Source organism: Sander lucioperca, chromosome 16, assembly GCF_008315115.2.
Source record: "Sander lucioperca isolate FBNREF2018 chromosome 16, SLUC_FBN_1.2, whole genome shotgun sequence".
Classification (NCBI taxonomy): Eukaryota; Metazoa; Chordata; class Actinopteri; order Perciformes; family Percidae; genus Sander; species Sander lucioperca.
Genome location: NC_050188.1, coordinates 7,038,023 through 7,054,289, shown reverse-complemented (window position 1 = coordinate 7,054,289; position 16,267 = coordinate 7,038,023). Strand labels below are relative to the sequence as shown.

Below are 16,267 nucleotides of genomic sequence, written 5' to 3'. Positions count from 1 at the left end.
AAGTGGAATATTGATGTGCATGTAAACGTACTGCATGATGACTATCCAAAATTCTGATACCATGGAACAAGCACTGAAATAGTTTTTTTGAGTGGCAGACTGAGCCTATAGAAAATGTGTATTGTATTTGGATACACAATTTGTTTAAAATGAAAACAAGGGAAATTATTAATGATTGGGATTTGTGTTTTATTTAGCAGAATTACATTATGCTGTTCTATCCTATCCAATATTTCCTATATTTCTAAGCAGATTTTCTATGCGGTATTCTGATGAAATGCCCAGCCTTCTTCTACTCTTTAATATCATATTTCGTTGATGTCCAATACACACTTAATTTGCTGTTTTTGTTTCTGCTACAGTTTGTGTTTTGTTTTGTTTTTTGTTTTGTTTTTTTACATTTCCCAAAAATACTTTCAGATATTTGGTGCTGTGTAGGAGCACAATAATGGCAATAACAAATACCAGAAAATGGAATGAGACTGGCCAACAGGATGTTGCTTTCACACGTAGCCAGCGTGGAATTCACAAAGATGTAGGCAGTTTGATTTTTGACAATCAAGGATAATGTCTGCCGTTGCAGTGAAGGACTTTTAATTCTCTGCAGCTCACAAATTTTCATCCAAATGTTATTATGTGCATTTTAAGTTTTTGCATTAAAAGAAACAGAAATATGGAAAAAATAATGAAATATAAACATAATGAGCTTGGTTGAGGTGGCAAATGTGTCATATAGAAGATAAGATAAAGTCTATTTACAATAAAAGTCACTGTAGTATCTGATAACATTGCCCCATGATGATTTCTCACCTGTTTGGTTTGGTCCAAACTAACTCTGGGCTGCTGTGATAGCTATCAATCAAACTCTCGCTGAGCGACTCGTAGTCATGAGATGGCCACAGAGATGGTCTTGCTTCCTTTTTCACCTTTTCCTCGGAGTTTACTCTTTTTTTTCATTTGAACAATAAATTGCAGAAACCGCTTAAATTAGACTACCTACCAACATTGACACAGTTTAAAATTAGGATAAAGGACTATTTGAGTACTAAATGCACGTGCTGTTACTGAGCACTGCTGGTGATTATGTTGAGATGACGTTAATTTGCCAACTGAACTATTATACTGCTGTCTTGGCCAGGACTCCCTCTCTCTCAGTGGGATTATTTCCTGGTAAAATAAAGGTTAATAAAAAATAATTAAAAAAACAAACAAACACCTGAGCCAGCTGGCTAGCAGAGTCAGCAGGAGGTTAGCAGATTCGGCAGGAGACTGGCGAGTAGATTTCCCGATCCTGATGAGTGACTCCTAGCCGCATGCCATCACCGTCCAACGTCAACCGCATAAAGCACAACTAATTTAGTTTGTAAAATAGACAATTCAGCATCCATATTGCGGAGGCGACTGGAGAGTTCCCCACCGTCTAGAACCTTAATAATTTGAAGTCGATGCCTAACCATCTTGCGAGACTTTCGCAAGTCTTGCGTTACCATCCAGACGTGGCCCAAATTAACCAAACTACGTGTGTGACAGCTTCCTAATTCAATCATCATCATGGCTCATGTGAGTAGCAGCTATGAAATGCTCTTTGGATTGCTTGATTTGTTTTCTGTGTGAAAACCCCCCCGAAGTATACCGGCTCATCCAGTGATTCAGATCAGAGTAAGCCGTAGAGACCCACCTCTTCAGACGGCTTCAGTGAGGTTGTTTAGTTTAATTGGGTTTGATTGACAGCTTTCACCCCAGCCTGAACCAAACAGGTTACGTATGAAAGCACTTTTTCTAATCGAAACTCGTTTGATATGAAATCTGTCCATCGTTCTGTGTGCGAGTAGCTGGATTATAGATTTCTTACAGCTCGTGATTCTTTATCTTTTTGTACATGATACCCAGATTCATGGTTGATCTCTGTTTTTATGCACTGCAGGGAGATTTTTTTTTTCACTTCAGTGGGGAATAAGAAAGGAAATACTGAGGACAAATGAAGCACAAACATCCTAGTTTTTGAACTCTGAGATGGTTTTAAAGTAATAAAGCTTTACCTGGAGAGGGCCGAGGCATTCACAAACTCCCACACATGCCTTAATCACGGTGTTAGACCCAGACATCGAAGAGGCAGGGGCCAGTACAAAGGGTGTTTTTAAATGTCTTAGCACTCTCCAACTAAAAGGCTTTTCAATTTCAAACTTCAACTTTTTTATGATGCCAGAAAATAATGGTCACTGTATTTCCTTCCTTTCTTTCCTGAACAAAGCCCTTTATTACACTGACTTCAGTGTGTCTGGATCATTACTAAGGGCTCCCCGCCGAGCCGTTTTCATTTTGGTGTTATATTCTCCTCTCTCCTCTGCACTAGTATGGGGGCGGGCAGGACCGGCTGCTACATTGTGCTGGATGTCATGCTGGATATGGCCGAGTGTGAAGGAGTGGTGGACATCTACAACTGTGTCAAGACTCTGTGCTCCCGACGCATCAACATGATCCAGACTGAAGTGAGTGGGAGGGCGGGAATGTGCTTAGAGAAGCTGTTAACCAGAAGCTCACAGGTTTGATTTTCACCACACGGAGCTGCTGCTAACCCCAATTTTACATTTGACCATTACTTTTATATATCGGGCATGTTTGCACTAGAGTTTTCATCTTGTCAGGCTGGACAAGCCTATGAAACAGAATCCCAACAACCATTAGCAGTGGTGGAGGAAAGTTTAACTTCAAAAGTGAAAGTACGTATATTAACAGCAAAAGTACTCAAAGGTATCCCAGTGTATCAGCACTATGTGATAAGTGTAAGAATTAAGAGGGCACCCTCACACACCAATTTCGGCCGTGCCCTAACCTCCACACATGTTGGACCCTGTATTTGATTTCTACTCAAAAGCCTTTAACAAGCAATGGGAGCCCAACCATAGGCGCTGCTTTATGTTTTCCTCAATTTTCCAGATGCTCCACTTAGCACCAACTGCAATGTTTAATTTTAAATGAATGTAGCCTACTGGCAGTAGTATCGGCGCCTATGAGCCCAACCCCCTTATGGTCATTCTGGGGTCTACAAATGACAATGCTTTGAACTCTGGCAGGGACAAATAGCCAGTGTATCTGGGTACTGTACTGCCTAAAAAACGTATATTACGATTATGGAAGTCTGAAGCTTAGATTCACAACAGCAGGGAGGAGGAGTGTGTTTGATAGGGCGTGGGGACCAGTTTTGAAACATTTAAGAAGCTGTGGGATGAGGGGTCACATATATTAATACTTTAACAAAGGAACATTCTCTTTCTTCTTTTGACTCCTGGGTTTGCTCTTTAGTCTCATAGCATAAGTCTTGCTATTTGCTACTGTGCCTCACCATTGATGTATTTAGAATCCGCAAAATAATGACAATTGTATGTTCTCCATTGCTGCAGCATTGTTGTTATTGTATGAAGAAAGAAGAAAATGGGAAAAAAAATAATAATGCTGGTTGTATGAACCAGTGCGGACCAATGTTGATCTGCAAAAAAATAATTTTCAAAAAACAAAACAAAAAAAAGTACTCAAAGGGACTTCACCACAAAATTAAAAAAAATACATATTTCTCTTCTTTTTCCCAGCGGGGCTATTTATCAATTAAGACAAGTAAGAACTCACATAATAAGAAACTCACTTTAATTGTGTTAATAAACACATAATTGGAAGTAATTCTAAGGTCTACTTAATGGGAATGCTCAATCTTCAAATATACAAACCAGAAAAAATTGCATTCATTGCTAGAGTAATTACAACAATCTAAAGGTGGAAAAGATTTTTAAATTGTCTTAGTGTGGAAGTGGAGGCGGTACAGTTAATACCAAAACTATGGTATTCATCCCCTTTTAATTCCATCTCTTCACTTTTCAGTTAGAGCTCGTCTACCAGTTGAATAAATATTTCTGCAATTACAGAACCTATTAAAAATGATAATAAGTTGTAAGAGGGACAGTTTAATGCCTGTTTTTTTTTTTTTACTTATCCTCGCCTCTATGATCTTTTGTTTGGTTGGATGTCTAAACAAATTTCCTAGTTTCCTTTTTTAATTGCACAGCTCCTAACGGTATTTAAATATTGTGTGTGGGCAGTGTTTTTTGCTCTTCTGATGCGTGTCCCCCCCCATTTTTAGACACATTTCTGCTTGGGAACAATGCCTGAGAGTGGGCATGGCGATTGAAGTTGTATGTTGACTATTATTCAACATTCAACCGCCGTAATTAAACTCTGAATTGTTCTTCACAAGTGAGCAATTAACAGCTAGGAATAAGTGCCGTGCGGGTTTTTGTGTGACTTTGTACATCTCTGAATGTTTTCCCCCCGCTGTCTGTCTGTCTGTCTGTCTGTCTGTCTGTCTGTCTCTCAGGAGCAGTACGTGTTCATCCATGATGCCATCCTGGAGGCGTGTCTGTGTGGAGAGACAGCCATCCTCGTTAATGAGTTTGCGCTCACCTATAAGGAGATGCTGAAGGTTGACTCTCAGAGTAACACCTCGCAGCTCAGAGAGGAGTTTCAGGTAATGCACACCGATACATGATTTGTATTTGTTTTGTTTGCCTGTGTGTATTAGTGTCTATTTCAGCGCTGCCTATGTCTGAGTGAGCACTGGAGGAAGGTCTGGCTACACTGCTTAACATTCTGGGATAGCGGGAAAAGATGCTCTTGCAGCGTCGGTAACCCTGCAAAATAGATAGAAGAAGGGGGGACCTTCCCAGCACTGTATACATCCAGCAAGCCAGACTACTATCTATATGATGGTTTTTGATTGATCACACTTATTTTAACTTACTTTAAAGGTCCCATGGCATGAAAATTTCACTTTATGAAGTTTTTTAACATTAATATGCGTTCCCCCAGCCTGCCTATGGTCCCCCAGTGGCTAGAAATGGTGATAGGTGTAAACCGAGCCCTGGGTATCCTGCTCTGCCTTTGAGAAAATGAAAGCTCAGATGGGCCGATCTGGAATCTCCTCCTTATGACGTCATAAGAGGAAAGGTTACCTCCCCTTTCTCTGCTTTGCCCGCCCAGAGAATTTGGCCCGTCTATGAGAAGGAGACATCATGGCTTGAAAACAAGCGAAGCATGACAGTTGGTCAAGGCCACACCCCCACCCTCCACCTTGCCCCCCCCCCCCCCTCTCCTCCTCAATAGCATTTAAAGCTACAGACACAGAAATGGCACATCCTAAGTAAAGCTCATTGTGGGACTGGCTCATAGTGGCTGTAATTCTGCACCAAGGCTGAATTTCGGGAAAGAGACTTCAGATACAGTATTAGGGGACCACTAAGGTCTATATAAAGAGACTTCAGATACAGTATTAGGGGATCACTAAGGTCTATATAAAAGAGACTTCAGATACAGTATTAGGGGACCACTAAGGTCTATATAAAAGAGACTTCAGATACAGTATTAGGGGACCACTAAGGTCTATATAAAAGAGACTTCAGATACAGTATTAGGGGACCACTAAGGCCTATATAAAAGCATCCAAAAAGCAGCATGTCATAGGACCTTTAACCTTCCACACAATGTGCAACATATATTCTGTTGCCAGTTTAGAAGCTACCCCTGTCTAGAGTACAAAGCAACCCCGGAGTTTTCAAACCAAAACAGCAGTGTTTCCAAATGTTTCCCTTTTAGGGGCTCTGAAATGCCGGAGTAGTGTGAATGTGAGGCATAAATATAGCACAAGATATTCGTTTTCAAACTAAAACATAGTAGTGTAAATGTAGCCTCAGCCTAGAAGTCCTGCATTTGCCACTTCTGTTCCTCCTGCCAGAGAGCATCAGTATGACAGACCTGTGTTAGGGGGTGGCTGGAGTCTTGGTGATGCTGCAGGCTCTTCTGTGGACTCTTCTCGGCAGTCTTTACCCGTTCTGCAGGCGTGTGCGCTCCATGTTCCCATACCACACAGTGACGAAGCTGGTCAAGATGCTCTCTATGATGCAACTGTAGAAGCTGCTGAGAATTTCCTCCGAAGTAAACCGAGTGCTGCTAATGAGCGCGTGGTGGAATGTAAACCGCACAGGCTGAATAACAAGCAATTCCAACCACAGCTGGTTGCCAGTGCCAGTCTTGTGCAAGGCTGGTTTCAGAGCAGATCCCAAAACTGCAGTCCTCCCAATCATTTAATTGGGGGTAGTGGGTTTAGGCTGCGGCTGTCGGTGACGGAGGGGGAACTGAAAAAAAACGGCCTGCGGCAAAGAGTTAAAACAGATTCAACAGATTCAACCTTGTGCTGCGGCAGCCAATAATAATAACTGCCTATCAGACTTTGATCGAACAGGACCACAAGGCCCTGCAAAGAGGGGTTGGTTGGGCTGAACATACAATAGGCACTGTCCTACCCTGGCCATACACCAGGCCAGCATCCAATGTGTGCCACATTTTTTGGAAATGTTCCAATCCGCATGCCATATGACCTCTTTCACAGCCATTGGCCAGAGCACAGCCTGTTATTTACGGTAGTAGGCTATGATTGACTTTTTCCCCATTCGCATTCCCCGTAGACCCGCCCTACTCTGCCTCTGATTGGTTAGTACTCATTGCTTTTCCTCACAGAATACGGCGCAAAGTGAAAACAACATTGCCTGAGTTAGCAGGCTCGGTACTTCACCCTAGTTCTGTTATATCATTCTGCACAAGCCTTGCCACTACTTGACTTTTTGTTATTAAAGGGTAAGTACTGTTTTTTTTTAACCTGGACCCTGTTTTCCTATGGTTTTGCGTCTAAGTGACTGATGGGAACAACAATCTTTGACACTGGTCCAGTATTAAGCGAGATCGCTGCAGTCGGCAGCGGCAAAACAAGCTACAATGTAAGTTAATAGGACAATTGTCCTTGTGGCATATTGCTTGTATTTACCTTCACAAAGTGCTCGTTTTGCCACTGACAGGCTCAGATTAATATTCTAAGTGTCTGACAACTTTATGGAACGGATTTTTAATAAGGTCAACCTTTCTGTTGAAGAGTAAGATCCTTGTTTTTAAACATAAAAACATCCAAGAAATTGAGTAATCATTTTTGCATTGTAAAATATACTTCATTCAAAAATGAAGCACTTTTAGTGGAGCAGGTTGACGATGCAAATTTTCCCCATAGGGTTACATTGCAGCCCTGTCTGTGGTCGCCGGTTACAGCGTTCACACTTAATACTGGACCAATTTCAAAGATTGTTGTTCCTATCAGTCACTTACACACAAATTTCATTACATGTGCCTACCCATGTGAAGTGATTCCTCCCGAGAGAACACAGTGAATCTGACTGCAGTAGATGTGAAAGAAATGCATAAAAGTTGTGCTAATTCAGAATCTGTTTAGTTCCGGTGTTGAGACAGTAAGACTTGGGGACATCTACAAACTACAACCGAAAAGAGATACAAAAATATTTTCAAAAATAGGGATATGCCTATTTTTTAAAAGTAAGTGCTGTAGTACAACTAGCAGGATACAAGTTATCATTAAGGTAAGTTTGGAGACACTACCTTATTTAATCATTAAATTAATAAATATTTGTGTATCTCTTTTCGGTGTTGTAGTTTGTAGACAGTCCCTAAGTCTTGCCGTCTCAACACCGGAACTAAACAGAGCTTAGCACAACTTTTATGCATTTCTTTCACATCAACTGCAGTCAGATTCACTGTGTTCACTCGGAAGGAATCACTTCACATGGGTAGGCACTTGTAATGACATTTCGGACATGTTAAGAGGCTAAAAGCACGTTTAAAACTTGCCCGGTTTCAGTCTCCTGGGAGCTAATGCTAAAAAAATTTTTTTTCGTTTTTCTCGCTACTGACAGCACTCCAAATTTACAAACAACAGAGCTACGTGTTGAAATCGACAGGAATTCTCCTTTAACATAGGAAAATAGGATCCAGGTTGAAAAAAAAAAAACGGTAGATACCCTTTAAGTAAATGTCTACTTCAATACAACTGGCTGATTTCTCTGGTTCAGTGTTAATGCTCTTCATGAGAGCTTTTACATTTGCCCTTCTAAACACTAAAAGTCTCGCACTGTTGGTCCTCCGGGAGAAATACGCTCAGGTTGTTTGAAATAAATGACTAGTCAGCATTTGAGTGATGGCCACCAAGGCCAAAGCTGCTTTTTCTAATCAGTATACATTAAACGTAAAAAAACCCTTTTGCTCAGCAGAAAAGTTTTACATTGCGACTAGGAACGTGTATTTGTCTTTCATGTAATGGTCATGTCATGGCCAGCTGTAATGACGGTATTGATTGGTGACCTTTGGCCGTAATAATTAGATTTTTTCCTTCCCACATGCAGCACAATTACCCTCTCAGTGCTACTCATATGATCCGTCCAATAAGACAGCCTCTCATAATTGGGACTTGTAGTCTAAGCGCAATATTGCCGTTAGGAGCCGGAATGTTCTATTCATTTTGTCCAAACCAATAGGGAGTCATTCACAATATGAGGCAAGTTAGATAATCAGTTCATTTCAATTTCCATTGCTTCATAATATGCGTATTCATAATGCGTATAATGATTATAAAAATAATAATGAGATTGAGCTAAATGTCTTTCTATCCATTGAGCCTTCGTAGGGATTTTGACTGATAATGAATGTGTTTTGAAAGTTTCCCGGAGATGATTGAAGATAGTTGTGCTTGTCAAGTATTGACAGTCGGGGTGTTTGGAGACTATCTTCATTGCCTTTGTCCGTCTCTCTTTGATCCTGTTTCTGTTCCGCTGTGTCTGTCTCCTCTCATCACCATCTTTTTTTCTACTGTCTTTCATTTTATCTCTGCATCTCGGATGTGAACACGTTCTCAAACACACATGCCAACCTTTTTAATTATCTCCTCTGCACATTCTCTCCTCCTCCTCCTCCTCCTCTGTGGTGGAAGAAGTATTCAGATCTTATACTTAAGTAAAAGTACTAATACCACGCTGTAAAAGTAAAAATACTCTGTTACAAGTAAAAGTCCTGCATTGAAAATGTTACTTAAGTAAAAGTATGTAATGATCATCAGGAAAACTTACTTAAAGGTCCAATGTGTGGGAATTTTTCCCATCTAGCATTGAGATCATATATCACAATCAACTCTCTCGCGCCCCGCAGTTCAAAATACGTATTACAGCTACGGTAGCCTTCACGCTTCAAAAAGCCGGTCTCTTGCTCTTTTCAATATCCTTTTTATTTTTCTGGGCGAAGAAGAAGACTCCTGTTCCTGAAATTTGGATTTTGAATACGTGTGGTCCTCCATGTTTCCTTCTTCAAACTTGCCGGGGCCGGGAAGCGACGATACCCATTAGTAGCATTAGCAGCACCTGTGAGTTTATCATGGGACAGCGAAAACGCGAAAGGCGGAGCAGTATGTCCTGTATGTCCCTTACCGGCTAACGTATTTCAAGATGGCGCATGAATATAGAGCGTCTACCCCAGTTCATGCCAATGCTAATGTAAAATTTCAAGCCATTAGGAATACTTGGAATTGATGGTGGTGGTAAATATTCATGAAAAAGGACAAGTTTGTGAACGGGCAACACAGATTTTGATAATGAACAACTAAAGACGTTACACACTGGACCTTTAAGGTATTAAAAGTTAAAGAACGCAGAAAAATGCTCAACTAAGTGTTTAATCATTTCAGTTGTACTTGTAGGCTGTTATATTGTTGGGTAGTTTAATGTTTAATAATACATACTTTATAAACGTGTTGTGTGTGAAAAAATCTGAATTTGTAAAGTAAATAAGTAACTAAAGCTGTCAGATGAATGTAGTGGAGTAACAAGTACAATATTTCTCTCTGAGATGTAGCGGAGTAGAAGTAGAAAGTGACATGAAAAGAAAAGACTCAAGTAAAGTACAAGTACTTGAAATGTGTACTTAAGTACAGTACTTGAGTAAATGTACTTAGTTACATTCCACCACTGTCCTCTTCTTCCTTTAGACTCTGAACTCGGTGACTCCTCACCTGGACGTGGAGGAGTGCAGCATCTCTCTGATGCCCAGGAACCGCGAGAAGAACCGCAGCATGGACGTGCTGCCACCGGACCGCTCGCTGGCCTTCCTCGTCACCACCGAGGGCGAGAGCAGCAACTACATCAACGCAGCGCTCGCCGACAGCTTCCTCCGGCCCGCCGCCTTCGTGGTGACGCCGCACCCGCTGCCCGGCACCACCACCGACTTCTGGAGGCTCTTGTACGACTACGGCTGCACCTCGGTGGTGATGCTCAACCAGCTCAACCAGTCCAACTCTGCCTGGGTAAGGGGAGGTACCAGTCTCGCATTGCCAGACCTTCCTCCACAGCTCTGCTAAGGAAGGTCTGGCTAGTCCACACAGCATTCCGGGATGGGAGAAAAACATGCTCTGGTTTATTGGCATTTCTTTTAACCAATCACAATCCTCTTGGGGAGCGCTAAGCGCTGGACTCAATGATGGTGCCCCTTCAAAATAAAAGGGGTGGGGGGAAAAAATCGATACAGCATAGTATCGCGATATTTTCCGTGGCAATACCGTATCGATACACAGACGCCAAGTCTTGATCTATTAATATATATGTGTTGGTCAGTTTGTCTGCTTGACAATTTTGCAGCAAAAAAATTGAAGTGAGATGAACAAACTGAGACATTTATCTTTTTAGATAAAACAGATGTTGACAAACCTTCCTTTTTGGGACATAATTTGAAATTAGGAAAAATATGCAATATGTTTAAAATCACAATAATATCCTATTGTGACATAAGTATCGTGATGATATCGTATCCTGAGGCCTCTGGTGATTCCCACCCCTACAAAATAGCCTCAGGAAGGAACTTGTTTTGGTGGAACGTTGGTGAACCAGCTGGACATTAGATTGGCTACACATATCTTTGGGAGTAGAACTAATTTTGCTATTAACTTTCATCTTATCAGCCTCTCACTTGTAATGTAGCCATGGGTAACTTTAAAAGGCTCTGTGCGACAGCATTTGCATCACAGCTGGATTTAGATTAGTCCCATTTACATTCACTCTAGGGAAGGGAAGATTCACCCGTCTGCATCGGTGCGCCCACATACAAGTGCATGATGCGAGTGCACTGATTTAAAAAATAAATAAATAAATAAGTGTACATGGATGGACTCTGAATTATTTATATTGTCATTAGTAGAGTCTGTGTCTTTATTATTTAGAAATAACCAATAATACTGACCAATAATGTTTGACTCTCATAACAAATGACTCAATTAAAACCACATTTACCAGTTGAGAAACAAACTCCAGTAAAAGTAGAGAGCATGCTGATTGATTATGATATTATTAACAGAATTTATGTCAATAGATCATAATTGAATCGGTTCTTAAGCCTTTAATGGAAGTGAAAGTATTTCTGCGAACCTTGCAATGCAATGCAGGCTGCTTATCAGCACGATTTTTTGTTTGCTTCAGAAGAACTAAATAAATCAAATCAAACTCTCGGTACCATGTTGAATTGCAGAGCATCGTATTCTTTTTGCGTTGCCTCGTATCGCATTGAATCGCATTGTGTTGAATCAGATCGTGTTGAATCGCACTGCATTGCAACAGGGGGTGAATTGTATCGTGTGCAGGGTTTCCACGGGGTCTTAAAAAGTCTACAACTTCAAAATCTAAATTTAGGCCTTAAAAAGTCTTAAATTGTGTTCTAGGTCTTAAATAATTCCAAACAGGTCTACATTTTCTCATTGAAATGCTCCCGCAGCGCTCTACAATTATGTGCTGTTGTAGTTCTTTCTTTCGCTATTTCAAATAGAATTTGCTGTACGACGACTACAAATGAGACCAACATGCAACTTATTATTATTCATTACTGAATGCCAGAGTGACTCGCTGAGCAAATTTAAAATTGTGCTCTCACGAGAACTCTGGATTCCCAGGGTAATGGGGAAGTGCAAGTTTAGCAATGTTTCCGGACATTGATGGTTTTTTTTGATGTTGTGATATAGGTCTTAAATTTCATTTATAATGGTCTTAAAAAAAGTCTTATATTTGACTTGGTGAAACCTGCAGAAACCCTGGTATTGCATGGGCAGTTGCTACAGTTGTATCTTTACTGTATGGTATCGTTGGCAAATCACCGAGATGCGTATCGCATCGGCCTCAGACCGGAGATGCACATCTCTACTACACTCTAATAATACAGATATCGCCACAGTATAATATTAGAGCAGGGCTTCTTAACATGTTCTGGACCTCATTTTTAAGGACCCAAAGTTCTCATGACCCCCAACACAGAGTTGTCATGTCAAATTTTTTTAACAGCATTACCATATAGAAATAATAGATTTGTATTATTCATTCAGCTTACTGAGGTTTAACTTCTGCCACCAGAGCAGCTTTTCCTCTGAGAAATGTACAGCATGTATTACCTAAAGAAGATATGGGGAGTGTAGTGTCGGGCCAATTTCCTTCCAGTTCCAAACAGTAAGCTGAAAACCAGAGCAAAAGTATAGAAACAAAAAAAGAAACATAAAACAAGATAAGCTGTCAGCCTCTCTCCCTAAGCCAGCAGACTGTCATTCAAAGAGCTATTCCTCCTGCCTGAGAAATCCAAAAAACAGCCTTGTAGGTCTGGGTATTGTCAAAGAGAAGGAGCTCTGTCATGGCTGTGTAGAAGGCAGCATACTAACCTCCATCAGTCTGACATGGACCTTATTGAGCTTCTTACTGTAATAAATGTAAAACAAATAATAATCATTGGACACTGGAATAATCATTCATATCAGTCAAATAATATGAATTGTAGGACAATCATATATAGAGTCTGTTTTCATGAACCTATGTAGCTGATAAATAAGGCCACACAGAATCTGCGGATGCTGAATTCCGCATAATTTTCCTCGGAATCTTCCCCAGAATTTTTTCAGCCTAAAGCAGAAGCAGTCTGCTAAATTTTGCAGATTTTTATTCTGGATCACCGCTGAAAACTTAAAAAAAACAAAAACAATCTGCAGATTCTGTTTGGGTCTGCTGATTAATAATTATTAAACACTACACTTTAATTCTGCATTGACAGTTTCGTATGAGTAAAGCGTTGCCTGTATACGCCGCAGTTACCTTGTATGCAAGACATGTGGGGCGGTATTCACAAAGCATCCTATCCTATCACTACCACGGGTCCTCCTAAACAGCACTAACGAGTTTCCTCTTGAGATGTGTTCACAAAGCTGCTGAGAGACACGTTTAGTCAAGAACAAAGAGAAGGAGCCAGGTTGATCCAGTTGCTATGGGTGACATCATGTTTCATGAATGAACCTACGCGCTATGCTTAGAGCCATTGGTTGACAGGTGACCCATCTGTGTCAGTGTGAACTAAAATATTACACTAACATAAATGCACAGGAGCATGAGGAACAGCTTCAATTCTATTATAGATAGATAGATGGATGGATAGATGGATGGATAGATGAATGGATAGATAGATGATGGATAGATGGATGGATGGATAGATAGATGATAGATAGACAGATAGATAGATAGATGATAGATGAATGAATGGATAGATGGATAGATGGATGGATAGATAGATGGATGGATAGATGGATAGATAGATGATAGATAGATGGATGGATAGACAGATAGATGGATAGATAGATGATAGATAAATGAATGGATAGATGGATAGAAAGATGGATGGATAGATAGATGGATGGATAGATGGATAGATAGATGAATGGATAGATAGATGATGGATAGATGGATGGATGGATAGATAGATGATAGATAGACAGATAGATAGATGATAGATGAATGAATGGATAGATGGATGGATAGATAGATGGATGGATAGATAGATGATAGATGGATGGATAGACAGATAGATGGATAGATAGATAGATGATAGATGAATGAATGGATAGATGGATAGAAAGATGGATGGATAGATGGATGGATAGATGAATGGATAGACAGATAGATGGACAGATAGATAGATGATAGATGAATGAATGGATAGATGGATAGAAAGATGGATGGATAGACAGACAGATAGATGGATAGATAGATAGATGATAGATGGATGGATAGATGGATAGATAGATAGATGGATATAGATAGATGATAGATGGATGGATAGATAGATAGATAGATCAGCATGTGATATTTTTCAGCAATAAATCATCATACTTTGATGTGATAATTCCACACATCACAGTATGCACCGACTTTACTTGATAATCTAGCAGCGGCCATGAAATCAGCTTTATTGTTGTTTATTTCAGTTGGTTTAATGTGCACTTAATGATCTGTTCAAAGAATTGGGGTCTCAGGAGCGCACGTTTGGTTTGATGAATCATTCTGACAGAGAGCTGAGATATCTCGTGTTTATCAGCACTGAAAGCTGTATTTTTCCAGCGTCCAAGTAGCGGAGTGCCAGTGTGGCACTGTGTCCTCACTGGTGTTGTTGGATTCTTTCGACTCTCAGAGCAACAACTTGTGACACAGCATTATCAGCAATAGCTGGCAATTAGTCACTGGAATTTCATGTCATGTCAGCTAGCCAGAACAATTTGATAGATGCAAGGAATGATTATTTTCATTTTTGATTTCAGATAGTTGTTTAGTTTAGAAAATGTCAGAAAATGAATTACAAAAAAATGGCATTGACATTTTCTCCGAACCTAAGGTCATTAGATTTCTTTAGACGGTTCACAGTCACTCCTTATACTGTCCACGGTCATATAAAGGAAAAATGTTGTTAATTCATTTTTGCTTAATCAACACATTACCTCAGCACTAGGCCTGGAATTTCACTATTTTAGGTACGAGGCCACTCAGCCCTTGGTGTTGGCAATATTTTGCCCATTGCCAGAGCAGCAAGGCCATCAAATAAACAATGATTGAAAGTCCACAGAAATAATGTTTTTAATGTTTAACGTTAGGCTTAAAGCGTAACTCTCACCAAAATGCAACCTAGGGTCTTTTTGTGAATGTACCCGAGTCAAACTTTCATTTAAAAGCATATTTAGGACGGAAACGCCACTTTTAAGATTTACCATATTTTCGTTTTTCGGTCAAATGGCCTTTTGAATTGGAGTGCTAGGGGCACTTTTATGATAGCATCAAAATAGCTATTTTTAAAACACTAAGAAGGCTCGACACAACATGAGACTTTGCTCGAAGTATCACCAGGGGCTCTACACATGAACTCAGCATTGAGAACATTGTTTGTGTTCAGAGTTTACGCTATCCACCATCTTGTCAGTCAAAAAGTGTCGATCTCCGAATGCGAATGAACGGACTCCATAGGAGGAAATGTCATTCTTATATGAGGCTCCTTTTTCAACTACAAGGTCAATATTGTTTTTCACTAACGACAAAACAACAAATTATCCGTGCATTTATATGGAACTAAGCTTTCGGAGCTTTCCATCTTTACTCTCCTCCCTCGACTATTTTTGACTGGCTAGATGGACAGCGACCGGAAACTCTTCTCAGACGTTTATTCAGTCACAGCTTTGCAGCATGGGCACATCAGGATGAGTTGGATGAAGTCTACATTATCGGTGCTAGATTTGTGTCCAAGTGTCGTCATAATTAGCCCGGATTACCAGCGCTTCATACGAGGCTCAAAATCAAAACCCTCCACTGGTTATGTGTGCAGCGTTTCCCTTGATGTTGTCCAATGAGAATTCTGAATTTTAAAAAAAGACGCTTGTGTCTATAAACCGTATCTAAAGAGGCAAAGGATGAAACGGCGAAATCAGCTGGGGCATTGCAGGCGGGGCATCAAGGCCACTGTGGCTGCAGGCAATATCATTTTTTTGAGGTGCAAAGGGCCACGGCTGTCATAGCCCCCGTAAATCCCTCCCCTGCTCAGCGCTACTTATAATCGCAGGTACAATCCTGCTTATGAATGTCGGATCAAAAAAAAAATCAGCTGATTTTAAATTCAAACATAAACAGGACTGCTCATATTACCATTTCTTCTGATGTAGCGTGTGGAGGCCGGTAGTGACAATATGCCATTCCTTCAGATAAGACGTCAATGTGACAGGGTGAGGTGACAGTGAGGACGGGTCATCGCTGACACAAAGCTTCAATCCTGCATTCAGGCCGCCCTTTTTAATTTACACCAGCTGTCACGGCACTAACACTTTCTTATCGTTCCGTGTTTGCTCAGGAGTGGGTTTTATTCTGCCGCCTTCCTATCGTCGCTCTGTCCCCGTGTCATGTTGGATTCCAGCTCAACATTTCCACCGTGCCTGTCAGCTGCAACCTGTCCTCCTTCCTCTGTCACTCTTTTCCTCTTCTCCTTCCTTGTCTCTAGCTGCCAGTAGATT

The 16,267-nt window shown here is 40.6% G+C and overlaps 1 protein-coding gene across 6 annotated transcripts in view; it reads left to right on the top strand.

Moving 5' to 3' along the window:
- LOC116035679 (receptor-type tyrosine-protein phosphatase U-like) overlaps nucleotides 1-16,267 on the top strand; it is a 237,639-nt gene that overhangs the window by 205,730 nt on the left and 15,642 nt on the right. For all 6 annotated transcript variants that reach the window (XM_031278927.2, XM_031278926.2, XM_035992827.1 and 3 more), the window contains 3 exons: nucleotides 2,354-2,489; nucleotides 4,367-4,516; nucleotides 9,917-10,231. In XM_031278927.2, the coding sequence (XP_031134787.1) occupies nucleotides 2,354-2,489; nucleotides 4,367-4,516; nucleotides 9,917-10,231 (601 nt within the window). The remainder of the gene's footprint in view (nucleotides 1-2,353; nucleotides 2,490-4,366; nucleotides 4,517-9,916; nucleotides 10,232-16,267) is intronic.